At 39.4% G+C, this 13,458-nt stretch overlaps 1 protein-coding gene across 1 annotated transcript; it reads left to right on the top strand.

Moving 5' to 3' along the window:
- Positions 1-10,154: 10,154 nt before the first annotated feature.
- On the top strand, positions 10,155-13,038 carry LOC148335264 (uncharacterized). The gene is made up of 3 exons (XM_088299649.1): positions 10,155-10,249; positions 11,447-11,545; positions 12,650-13,038. The coding sequence occupies exons 1-3, from the start codon at positions 10,164-10,166 to the stop codon at positions 12,999-13,001; spliced, it is 537 nt and encodes a 178-aa protein (XP_088155775.1). The 5' UTR covers positions 10,155-10,163; the 3' UTR covers positions 13,002-13,038.
- The last annotated feature ends 420 nt before the right edge of the window (positions 13,039-13,458 follow it).

Genomic DNA, 13,458 nt, shown 5'->3' on the forward strand with positions numbered 1-13,458 from the left:
GTGACTGTTTGGAATTTCGGGTATGTTCAGCGAAACAGTGCGGAACAATGCGTCGGACAATTCATGTACCCCTGGGATGCCGTGTTGAAGGCAAGCATCTGGTAAAGAGGAGGCAAAAATAGCTCATGACTGCATCCTCACCGTATACGTTTTGGAGGCTGAATCAAATCACCTTGCAGAATTTCAAACAGATGTTGTCGTAGGAAAAAAAAAAATCAATTTTGATTGAGATTGAAAATTTTAAAACGGTTATTGATTGATTTCCAAATGTTGTTTATATTCAAGTACTAAAATTCAACGACTCCAAACTATCATTATAGCCTCATGCAGAGTCATCCCTGCACGTTGAACACTATATTCCTTTCGTCAAGCACAAAATGACCGTGAAAATATGTGAAATTCAAGCATCTTGCATTTTCATTCCGCTACATCCACAGCTTTGATGCCGTGCATCGTTGAATAAATGTGAACCTTGACTACGCATTACCTTTATCTCTTTGTCATTTTTTTTGCCTTGGATCTTTGTATCCTTGAATTTTGAGGAAAGAAAAATTATTTAAAACCTTCAAAACAAAACTTTGAATATAACTGGAAGAGACAATGAGCAAATAAATTATTTAGCCCATGATAAATACATTTGTTAAACAAAATAGTCACACCCCCTGCCTTTGACAAATAAATTCATCAAATCGTTTTTTTGTTGTTGTTTTTTTTTATGTTTTTTTTTTTAATTGGATGGGTACGTTCTTTTGGTGTGGTGCCATGCATGGGTTAATTTGCCAGTGTTTTACCGCGGAGTGAGTACAGAACCAAGTTGTGAATGAACTCGATTAAAATAAATTGTTTTTCACAGATTTGGAATAATTTATGCCTTTGTTCAAAATTGTTAATCAGGTCACTTATATTTCAAGGCACCCGTGTATGTAAAAATATCTTTCATTGTATTTATTGTTGAAGTTTGCACATTTTATGGTTAACTTGTAATGTCATAAAATCTGTTCCTGTTTAGAACATTACTTTTATGCCTTGCGTTCCTAACATGAACCGATGTTGGTTGTTCACCAATATGAATTTTGTGACGGATGTGAGTGCACATGTCTAATGATGCAGGATGAGGACATTTGTTCCAATCAGACTGAGACTGACACTTGGAAATCAATAGCGACGTTCCCCGACTGCTCATGACCCATATCAATAAATTATGACAAAGTGCATTTGACCTATTTGTCTTCAAGGTTAGGCTCATACCATGTCTATATTGGCTGCACTCAATCATCCACACAGTCAAGCAGACAAATGCAAAGTAGCACACAAACTCAAAGATGTGCCCAGACAGATAAATAAGCAGTGAACTTGTCTCCGTGGCGCTACTTTTCTCCACGTGGAATGCTCTTTCCTCCCCCGTGAAGACAAAAGAATGTGTGGAAAGGCGCAAATATGAAACACAAGTGTGAGGCGGAGGGGGGGGGGGGAGCAGCGCGCGTCTTCCAACCCCCTGTGGATCGGAGCTGTAGTCCCGCCAGCGCATCACAGACCTTCTCATCAAGAGTTTGGCCTGCCACCAGTGCCGCATTGTTTATCCTCTCCAATAATAGCTGAGCACAGCAGGATCGGAAGAGCAGTCCACCAGCGCGCTTCCTGTGCCATCATCCAGGGGAAAGTGTGGCGGCCATTGTTTACTCTCGACACGGAGTCGTTTTTGAGGGGGAAGGTCGTTCTCATCTCCACAGAACACAGAGCAAGTGCAGAGCTCAAACTTGATCCTGGTGTGGCTTCTCTCTCTGGTACTCAGCTGAAGTCTGCAAAATGTCAAAAGCTGAAGCCTGTCCAGCACAGATGCCCACGCCCGGTCCTCGAGATCTCCTGTCCAGTGTCTTTTAGATGTTTCACTCCACCGACGCACCTGCTTCGAATGATCATCTGATCAGCAGGCTTTGCAGAAGCCTGATAACGATCCTGATCCTCGAATTGTTGGAGAAATGAGACCTCTATTACATTCTGGATTGGGGCTCTCAAGGACCCGGCTTGAAACTGACTAATTGTGCGCACACAAGACTGCTTCTGCCAATGCAATATTGCAATTATGAAGTTCATTTGGTTCTGGGGGGAATATGACAAATTTAGCAAGTGTAATGTGATTTCTAAAACCAGACAAATTACAGTGGCTGATTTTTGCACCTTTAAATATGAACGGCAGGTGCAAATTGGTCGAGCTGTTGCGTAACCATAACTTTGGTTATTGTGGTGAGGAAGATGCAAAATGAGAAGCAATCGAGAGAATGGATCTTTTCCATTTGCTGTCTCTCATTTGATTGTTTTATATAAATGGCCAACAAGTTACAGGGTAAATTGCGAGCTTGCCTGCCTCATGGCATACGCGTCCATGGCGGAATAGTAAACCACAAGATGACCACTCTCGAACATTCAGATGACGTTACAGGTCAAAACTATCAAATGAGATCAACATTTGAATGCGGACAATGAATTATTCCCACTTGTCCCAGCCGACACTTTTTCCGAAAAGTGTAGAAAGGCGTGCTAACGAGGACAATGTGATTCCAGAGCCATGGAGATAAAATCCAGCGGAGCAAGGGGTCTCATGTTGGGGTCACACGTCAGAATGTGTAAATCAAAATGGAAAATAAAAGGACCTTTCTTGGGGGCTTGTTTTTAATAACAAAAGTCTGAAAACGCACGACAAGCAAACGCGGCGTGGATTCTTAGCTTTGCAACGCTAACTTTAGTAAACATGCTATTTTTGGAACCACATAAGGGGCCATCTGGGGAGGGGGGGTCCATCTGCTGCAAGAGATGTGGAATCTAAGACAATAAAACATCTTGAAATGTGAGCTAAGTTCACTCAAAAAAACAACTGTGACCAATATATCACTGAAATGACAGTCAACATACTTCAGTGTTTTGTTGGCGAAGGAAGGGGAATTCTTCTTTTTTTTTTTAATTATCCCTGCATGTGTAATACATAGGACAAAAGTTGAGGTTGTGGGTTCAAATCCCCCATGTTTGCATTTACTATGAGTCAAAGTCCCAAGATAAATGAATCCTAAAAAGTCCACTTTAAACCAAAATTGGAATGGAATTGTCCTGAACATTTCTGCTTCAAACTAAAACGGCAGACCTCTGGTGTCTTTTCGGGCCTGTCTTCTTGAAACTTTTTTTGTGGCTCGATTCATGAAAGACAAACCTACAAAATTTCACGTTTTTGTGTGAAACTAGTTACGGAAGCTACATTTTTTTCCCAAATTCTGAGGGGGGGGTGACTAAACCAACAGTAAGTGCTAAAACTTTACCATCCTGCACCGCTTACGGGAAAAGATGAAAACACATATTTTTCACAATTTAGTGGCAGCCCAAAAGAGGACCCCTGGAAGTTTCTAATTTCTGGGAATTACTTCAAAAGCATATTTCGTAGGTCAACTACTGAATGATATGTTGTTTTGTGAAACAGGCTTCAGGGAGTGGGAGGTCATCATTGAACCAATGAGGAGCCACCAAATTTTGCCGCCATGCATTGACCACATGCGAGGCAAATAAGCAAAATATTTCACAATTTTGCTTTTTTATTTGTTTAGTATATGTGCTTTAAATTTGTTAACAATTGAAGTGGAATTTTCTTCTACGTTTGAAGAAACTCTCTTCAAAACAAAGTGGCAGGCCACGTGCCTTTTCAGACATGACTTCTTGAGACATTTTTGTTTGTCTACTCATGTTCAACGTACATACCAAGTTTCATTTGGCGTCGGGGGCTGAATTTTCACAAAACACAGTGGCACAGAAGAAACGAATGGCGAGTCATCAAAGTTCACTGCCATGCTTCGCCCAGAGACAATGACAAATACAAAAATGTTTTGCCATTTTACGTTGGCCATCTGTCTGGCGTATGTTCTTCAAATTTGCTAACGTCCAACAAATTCTCTAGACAAGGAGTGGGCAAACCTTTCGATTGGTGGGCCACAATGGGTTCTAAAATTTGACAGGGGGGCTGGACCAGGAGCAGATGGATGGACTGTTTTGGTAACCTCACCTCATTGGAGAAAAAAAATACATTTAATTTTTCAATGAAAATGAACAAAAGTATTACAACAAAATATGTCTTTGACACACCACAGTATTTAGAAAATAAATCATGAACAAGGTTTATTAATTAAAATTTTTTCAAGTTCGGCGGGCCGGATTAAAATGTTGCTGCATGTGGCCCCCGGGCCATAGTTTGCCCACGCCTGCTCTAGGAGAAGCTTATCTTTAAAATGCATCAATAAATAGCCAAAATGTCCTCTTTGAACAAAAATGGAAGACTTCCTGTGTGCGCTCAGCATGGCTTCCTCGACTTTTTTTGTGGTTCTACTCTGTCCTATCCCGAAGTGAAACTGGTTTCGGTCCTCACCTTGATGCCAAGGAGGTGATGGCATAAAGGAAATACGTATGTATTTAAGATAAACTTGAGCGTCACAAACACGCACTGTCTTTTAACTTTTGGCAACAGCACGGCTGCTCTTCTGCATTTTATTACGCCACAAAAGAGAAGGCCAAATGGCACAAACAGTGTCAGACTGTTCTTGAATAAATCACACGTGATAACATCTCAACAATGCGATGAAAGTCTTCACATTGACTAACTGGCCTCGTCACATTTGGATTCATTGGTGTTCACATTCTTCCCTGGATTGCCGCTACCGTTAGCTTCAAGTTACTCATTGGGAACAAAATGTACATTTAGATGGTGAAAATAATCGTCGCAGATATAAAGATGAATGCTGTAAAACTCATAAATTCAATCAAAAAAATTCTCCAACAGTCTCCTCATCGAACACTTCCTTTGTTGTTATGTAACAGTCCCTGTCGCATGGCATCATGAGATACGAGGCCTTTTCCAAAATACACACGTGTGTGTTTTATGTGAGGTCCTGTTTTTGGGGACGCTTTTACGACAAAGTTCCTTGTTTCCCATGTGGACAAAACATAAGGACTATTCATAGGCCTTGATATCTGTAAACATTCTGTACATAAACCTGGACGCACACAACATTGGGGAGAGACTACAGTTACACACCAGATTCTACTGGAATACATAGGTTCTAACGATTTGAATCATAAAATCTGTTTCGAATAAAACAATGCAAGAATACCATATATCGAGATACGTATTGAATCGTCTTTTAAAGCGGAGATATATCTTGGAATTGCCACATTTACAGTACTGACAAGTTTATTTGTATGTATGTCAAATGACAACGTGAAACTCATTGCCTTATTCAAACTGAGCCGCACCATATCAAATCAAATCAAATCGTAATCCCAGTGAATCAAAATCGTTCCACGTTCCATAGAGGCGTCTCGTCAAGATAGCTCAATCCCTGTTGAATTTCCTTAGGATTGGTTCGTGTATCCTGTTAGGATAGATATATTGATTGGTGAAAATGGTGTAGGAAGCAAATTTGATCTGCCTTTCCAGGGATCAAAGATTTCGAGTTGGAGAATGCATGAAAGACATACTGTACATTTTTAAACGAGATACAGATGCTTTAAAAAATTGCTGTTTGAGGGCATGTTGAGGGCCTCAAAAGTGCAATTATTGTATCATCGTATAAGTGTATGCTAATAAAAAAAAATATTTTAGGAGGGCCTTAATAAAAAATGTGAAAATCAAACTAGACAACAAACCTAATGTTGACATCCTCCCCGAATGAACTCGGTGTGCGCTTGCTTGGAATTCACCGACTCATTGCTCATTCCTCCTTCATTGGAACAACTTACATGTGTGCTTATAAATGCAAACTATGTGACACGTGTGACATCTTTACAAAATGCGATTGATGCGCTTTTCGCATAGCGGACGCTAATTCAAACCTTTCCATCTGGGGGAGTAATAAAAGACAGACGGCACCTATAAATAGAAGCGCGGGGTCTAAGAATATCTCGTCAAGTGGGAGGTGGCCAGCGATTCTGAGCTCACGTGTTCTACTGACCCCACGGCGTGGAAATGCATCACGATGCTCGCTCCGTTGGAGAAAATTAGGATTTTTTTTTTTATTAACAACTTTTCTCCATTTATAACTTGTGGAGGTATATTCACAGGTAGAATCCATTCCAGGCCGTTAATTGAAGGTGACGCTTAACAGCACTCCACCAGAGGCCTCAAATCCTCCCAAAGGAAGGCCTAGTGGTGCAATAAATTACACTGGGAACATCAATCACTCAATGGACACGCAAGGGACACTTTATTAGGTACACTTGCTCAATCGGAAACAGTGGGGTTCCAGCCCATAAATACGTTTCTATGCATGTTTTTTTGGAAAACAATGACCACATCAGTTTCAAAGTTATTACTCGAACATAATGGTAAGGCTTACAGTACAAGATTTTGGAGCCATGAATTTTTACAGTTATATCAAATCAAATTATAATCCAACTGAATCGAATATACATATATAAATGATAGACAGGATTTTTTTCTTATATACATCATGATTAAAAACTGAAATACATATCAAATAATATCCAATTACACCCAATCATATATATTGATAAAATTAAGAAGTGCTTGACCAAATGTTTTTCCTTTTTGTTCAAAAAAGAATGCCTGATTTTGTTCATCCAAGATTTTAGGGAATATTTCAATACTATAATACTATTATGTTAATGTACTTTGTAATTCATCCGGTAATGTGAATGTATAATTTTGTTAAATAATGACTGCGCGTGTTGTATATCTTAAACAATGCCACATATCTACTTTTTAACATTACTAAAAAGTAAACGAGTGTAAAATGAGCAAACCACTTGTCCCCCGACCACGGTCAGGAGAGTCGAAGCAGGAACTGATAACACACTGTGAATAAAACCTTAAAAAGGACAATAAGATGATTGTCATTGCCTCGGGAATTTTATTTTCCTTTTATTTTAGTGAAGGGATTGTGTGGAATCTTTTTAAAGGTCGAAAGGCATTTTGGACTTGAAATTAATTATAAATACGATTCACGTAAGAAGATGAGTCAAATGTTTTGAATAGCTGATTATGTGTCACAAAAGAAAGTTTTATTATGTAAAAAACAAAACAAAACATTTGAGCGAGGGCCAGACAAACACATTGGCTCGATTAAGGTGCAATATAAATAAAAGCAATTCCTGCAATGATACGAGGCGAGGACATTCTTGGCCACATCGGGCTATTTTGTTTTATTCTTTTTTTAAATTAAGTATGATTAATAAATGTTGTTGAGTTGGATTTGGACGAGGATCGAACATGCGATGTTTTGAAATAACTATGCGAGGCGGCCGCCCGACAAGCTGCTTGACGTCATTAGGATCATTCATCACGTGGCACTTGATCGATTTCATAAAAAAAAAAAAAAAAAAAAAACTTGATCGATTTCATGTTTACATCAACAGGCTTACCATGTTTTGAGTCAATGCAATGGGAGCATTTTGGATTTTGCGATTTAATAACCAGCAGAGGGCGCACTAACTGCAGGCCCAATTAATTTCCCACCAGAAGGGCGGTCATCGAAATAGAAAAAAGAAATTGACAGGAAGTGGGCAAGTTCGCTGCTCAGTTCGAAAAGAGATTTTAGTGTTAGGAAAACAAGAACACATTATTTCCCATTTTTAAGTTTAATTTTACGTTTTGGGAGCATTTCTGACTTCGTAACTTGATGTCAAATGTTAGCATCAAGAGATGAGTGAACCTTCATTTTCCCATTCTGTGATCAAGGACATTTTTATTGGGTTGCTTATCTGTTTTTTTTTTTTTTTCATTAAATGGCTGAATGTCCATCAGTAACCCTGTGGCTCTCCATGCTACCATGTAAACATATTTGAAAGTAAACGAGATGAAGGGCTTTGTCCTAAAAAATAGGGAACGAGGTAAGTAACACGTACGTGTGCGCCACTGAACCGTCATCGTGCAAAGACATCAGAAATGTCATCAAGACTTATGGAGTCCATTAGTAAGCCTATCTTAATACCGTATCATGCACCTTTCACATTTACATTTTCAACAAAACATCAGGACGACACAGTGCGTGTCGTTGCCATAGCAACACAGAGGACATTCAAAGGTGCTTAAATGCCGGGCAGCCACCTAAGTTGAGTAAAGCCATGCGACAACACGTATCGGCATTAATGATCCTTATCACCTTTCGACCACACTCGCGCTCACTTCCACTTCCTGTGCAAGGATTCTGACTTCCTGTTGAAGGCCTCGTATGTCTCCAGACAGGCAGCAGCAACCACGCTAGTCAGGTGGTCACTCTGGGGACTGAAAGGAAGGAAGTTGAGGGTCTGGCGTTGTGTGTTAGGGTTTCAAGTCAGGGTTAGGGTTCAAGAAATTGTAAGGATTTCAAATTAGGGTTTAAAGTCATGGTTTAGGTTTCAAATTGGTGTATCAAGCTCGGCAAACTGTTTCAAACAGGAGTTAGGGTTTCAAGATAGGGTTTAAAGACAATTACAGTAATGTGTATTTATTGTGAGTATTTAGCGTCCTGTTGAGGTTTTTGAAGCTGCATATATCATCTAAAACAGGGGGGCCTGTTTTTGTGGACGGGAAACATCGTAGTTATGCTTTCCCTCAGAGGGCCATTATGACTGCCAACCCATATAAATGTAGGATCTCCTTTCGTTATCACATACACACAACAAATCGATGGAAAGCCAGTTTTGAAATCAGAAGCCAATAAGTAATTGTTTGTTCAACAATTTGTCAATTTATTCTCAAAGGGGAGGATTGGTAAGAAATAAAGGGCAATATCTCACATCTCAATGTTGTTAAAAGTGAATCAAATGTGCTAGAAACAGGCAGCTGACGCACATGATTTGCCCTTTTGCGGGCCTCATAAAATGAGATCGCGGGCCAGAATTGGCCCCCGGGCCTTGAGTTTGACACCTGCGATCTAAGCTATCAGAAAATAAAGTTGCGCCACACCACTCTTTAAGGCCAACTTATGCAAATGGTGCTCGAGTTGCTTGTGGCAAGTGTACTATACTGTTGACGCTAATGTTTTTCGGATGCTTCTGCTCTCCATGTGGGGTTGATGGTTTGACAAAGTGTCCTGCAGTCCCTCCCACTCCCACTCTGGCATTCAGGTACCCCCCCCCCCCCCTCCCCTCCTTACTGCCTCTATAAAAACTCACATGTCCTCAGTGTAAACGTCAGACCTCCACACAAAGTAAAGATAACTTCACGACCATCATTTCATCACATTGTCAACTCACTTGGAAGTTTCAGGTAAGAGAATTTATTTCTAATTCGCGGTCGTGCACATACTCTTTTTTTTTTTGTACTTTTTTGGGATTTGTTTTTACTCAGCTTGGATCCGCCAAAAAATATTTTGATTAAATGATGTGGCATTATTTTTTAAAAGTGCATACCTACGTATGGGGACTGGCGCGCAAATAAATTAAGGACATCATACAATCAAAACGAAAAATCAAGGTGGAAGCAAATTAAAAAGACAAGAAGCAGAAAAATAAATAAATAAATCAAACGTGTCTGAAATAAACCAGTTAGCCTTCCCTATCTTGGGGTGAATTCAAAGTTCGGATTATTGTGACGTATCATTAGATAAATCTTACATTTCGGCATGAATATGGTCTTCTTTTGTGAAGACCAAAAAGTACATTACTACAGTGATAAAGTTCTGTTTTTTTTTCAAGAAAGAGTGTGATGATAATATATTCCTCTATTTTTTGGGAAGGCATCTAAAAGGAATAATATCACAAGAATAAAGGTGGATGTATGAAATGCCCTTGACTATTAGGAATAATTTCCCTCTCGGGGTAAATAAAGCACTATTTGAAATTTAACTTGGAAAAGTGCAAATTCATTCTTGAAAGATTACAACATTTTACCCTGAAAACATCCAACTTTGTGTCTGTAAAGTTTACAACAAAACAAAACAAAACATCTTTATTTTCACAATATCTTTTATATTTTTTTCTAAAAATATGATTTAAAAATAGGAAAGAGTTTTACTTTTTTTCTCAAAAATGCCTACATGCAATTTATGCTTAATTGGCGTTCATCCCAAAAGTCACAATGACAATCTTCTGAATATTTCTCCCTGGAGTCAAAAAGTGTCAGAACCGATCTGACTTGTGCTTCTTCAACCCTGGCAGCTTTTTCTTCTTGCCGCCTGTCCCCTGCCAAGATGAGGCTCGCGCTGCGCACGCTCATCTGCTGCTGCGTGTTGACGGCGGTGATGCCGCTGGTGAGGAGCACCGTTATAAGGAAAAGGTGAGAGGTCTCATTTTTTGGGGTCTATTTTCAAGGTGTTGCGGCCATCTTCGCTGATACGGAAATTATGAAAGTTCCGAATCAATATCAAGATGGCAGCTTGTTGTTGAGGAGCTCTCGAAACATAGTTCAGCATTCAAGTTTAGTGTTTTATGCTGAGTCATCAAAATTGTCCACCAAATTCTTCACCGTTTCACCCATTTGTCCAGTATAGCTGCTTTAAATTTTGGCCACACAAAAAAAAAACGTCTTGGAGATGTTGTCCTTTAAAGGGCCCGGGAAATGTCAAAATGACTTCAAAATAGCTGCTTCCAACAAACTGAATGGATTTGACTTCTTAGACTTTTTTTGTGGATCTACTCATGATAAACATGCCTACCATATTTCTCAATGCTAAGTCAAACGGATTCGCGGCGTTCATTTTCAAAATTGTCTGCAGTGCATTATGGAACCAATGGTCACTGATCCAACTCATCACTGCCTTATGCTCCGTCCTAAAGCGAATTTTGTGTAGTCCATGTCCAAAACCTCGAGGACAAGTTCATCTTTAAAAGACCCCGAAAAGCAGCCATAATGATCTCAAGATGGCTATTTCAAAAAAATATGGAGGGCTTGACTTTTCAGGAATGTCTTTTTAAGATTGTTTATTTATTTATATTATATTTTTTGTGGGTCTACCTGCTCATTACGGCCATGCCCACCAAATTTAATGTTGTTTAGTGAAACTGGGTATGAGGGCAGAATTTTCAAACATTTCTTGTTTGCGCAATTGATCCAGTGGTGAGCCATCCAACTTTGCCACCATTCTCCAGCCACACCTTTTAAATTTGGTCGCATTCAAACTAAATCTCATAGGCCAATTTGTCTTTCGAAGAACCGCCAAATGGCAGACTTCCTTTGTCATATGAGGTATGGGTTCTTAAAAAAAATGGTGGGTCTATTCATGATGACCATTCCAATAAAATGTCATGTTTCAAGTGAAAATGGCTTCGGGGCTTGCCTTTCAAATATTACCAGGTATGTTACTGAGCTTATGACTTTAAAGGAACCAGCAACTGGGAAATGGGCAAAACGGGCTCAAAATGCTGCTTGCTACCAAAAAGGCAGCTGTCCTGTGGCTTTTTATTATTTTTATTTTTTTGACAAAAATCCATCAGGATTAAACAGAGATAATATGTTACGTCCTGTATGTGTCAGGTGCAAAGGGCGTCTGCAGATGAAGAGAGACTTGGCCACAGTCCAAATGGTACCACCGCAACAGGGCGAGGACACAAAAACTGAATCACCAGCCTCCAGGTACACAAATTGAAAGAGTCAAGTTTTATACCAAGATGGACATCTGCATAATTCAAATAAACTTGACTGTGAAAATAGCAATTTAAACATACTGTCTGACAAAAATAAAAATAAATCAAATAAAATACAGTTTTATGGAGCAATGGCGAGAATTGACAAGAACTGAGGTAAGTCCTGAAAACATGGAGGCACACAACATGGTGGAGTGACCGGATGTCAGTCTCCCAGAAATGCTAATTACTGCCAAAAATGGGCTAAAATGAGAAGTAGCACAACTCTACGAAACATAAACATGAACGTAAATAACATATCTCAGCCTACTAGAATGATAACACTGGGAAAAGAAGCTGACAACACTTTTTAATCAGAGATGCAAGTAAACATTTTTAAAGATTACATTTTTACACAGATTCAGAATCTGCACTCATTTTTCCTGAAGCACATCAGGTTTTTAACCCTATAATGCCTGACCCAAGAAATAATGGCCAGAAAATTCAGATTTTTGGAATCTGAAAACTTTATTTGGCTCTGTAACAAAATCCCCCCCCAAAAACCTAAAAAATATTTGTAAATATGATTTCATATTTGTATCACAAATGATACCATGGGCATTTTGTGCCATTCTGACATTCAAATTATATAACAAAAAACATCAGTATTTCAGTTTGGAAAACTAACTTTTAGCAGTAACTCTTGTCGATGCAATAAGGCTCAGAAATTCTTGTATCAAATTTGATGCGTTTGGCTGTATAGGGTTAATAATAATAAAACTTAATATGCAATATAGTAATATTAATTAGAACTATATATGAATCACGGGATAGGTGCAGCAACAAGTGGAATTTCTCCAAGCTATAAATTAGAATGCATGGTAAAATATGTATTGCGTGATGTATTGCTTTTATAGGGCAAACATTAAAAAAATCCGAAAACCTGATGTCCTACAATAAATAACATTTTTAATCAGCATTAAAAAATGAATTTAGCCATTTCTGATCAAAACTTTCTGGGGACCATTTTAATCGAGAATAAAGACGTCACATCACGCATAAGATCATCTTTAATACTGCAAACAAGAACTCTAAAGACTTCTTCTCCTTGCAGCTTGTTGTTGAACATCAGAAGGCGACGCTCGTCGTCCAAAACCTCCGGTTGCTTCCTGTTCTCGTGCTCCTACCACGACCTTGTCCACCGTCTGAGCCAAATGCACGACAACGACAAAAAGGTGCCCACGGCCCCAAAAAACAAGATGAGCTCCATCGGCCGCCGTCGCCGCCGCCGAGGCACCAACGGCCCTACGGACACGCCCACCCCTCAAACCACGCCGGAGAAGATCCCTTGTTGGGTGTGTTTGCTCACCACAGACAAAAATCAAGACAAGCCCTCTCTTGGCGAGTCATCAGGACGGACGCAGAATGAAGAGGATTGGCCGCGCCCAACACAAAACGTGCCATAGACGGCGAGGCCTGATGAAACTGAGGAAGATGCTGGACAAGATGGCATCGCCAGAAGCATCAGAAAGTGAAGGAACTACTTGTGGAGTGGAATTTATTAAATATCTAATGAGCTTAGTCTTATAAGAAATGATCTTTTAATCGTATATCGATATACAGGTGCATCTCCATAAATTTGAATGTGATGGAAAATTGAATTTATTTCAGTAGTTCAATTCAAAAAGTGAATTTTATCCATCACAGTCATCCACCGGAAATTCACCTATTTGTGCGTTTTCTTTCTTTTTTGTGTGGAACCTATCCTCAACAATTAGCGGAAGAACTCACCTATACTGCAATCTTTTTCACCCTACAACACAAGATGGCGCCAACGTCCCGTAAAAAAATAATAAGGCAATATATCTCGACTCAGAAACAGGTTTTTAAGGAGAGAAAATGTCAAATGCATCTCGCATACCT

Source organism: Idiotropiscis lumnitzeri, chromosome 6, assembly GCF_059441095.1.
Source record: "Idiotropiscis lumnitzeri isolate Australia: NSW breed Sydney's pygmy pipehorse chromosome 6, RoL_Ilum_1.0, whole genome shotgun sequence".
NCBI lineage: Eukaryota > Metazoa > Chordata > Actinopteri > Syngnathiformes > Syngnathidae > Idiotropiscis > Idiotropiscis lumnitzeri.

What these genes read in the sequence shown, in the direction of transcription:
- LOC148335264 (XM_088299649.1), top strand. Translation starts at nt 10,164, where the DNA reads ATGAGGCTCGCGCTGCGCACGCTCATCTGCTGCTGCGTGTTGACGGCG. An exon ending in AGCACCGTTATAAGGAAAAG is followed by an intron (nt 10,250 to 11,446) that starts GTGAGAGGTCTC and finishes TGTATGTGTCAG; the next exon opens with GTGCAAAGGGCGTCTGCAGA. An exon ending in ACTGAATCACCAGCCTCCAG is followed by an intron (nt 11,546 to 12,649) that starts GTACACAAATTG and finishes TTCTCCTTGCAG; the next exon opens with CTTGTTGTTGAACATCAGAA.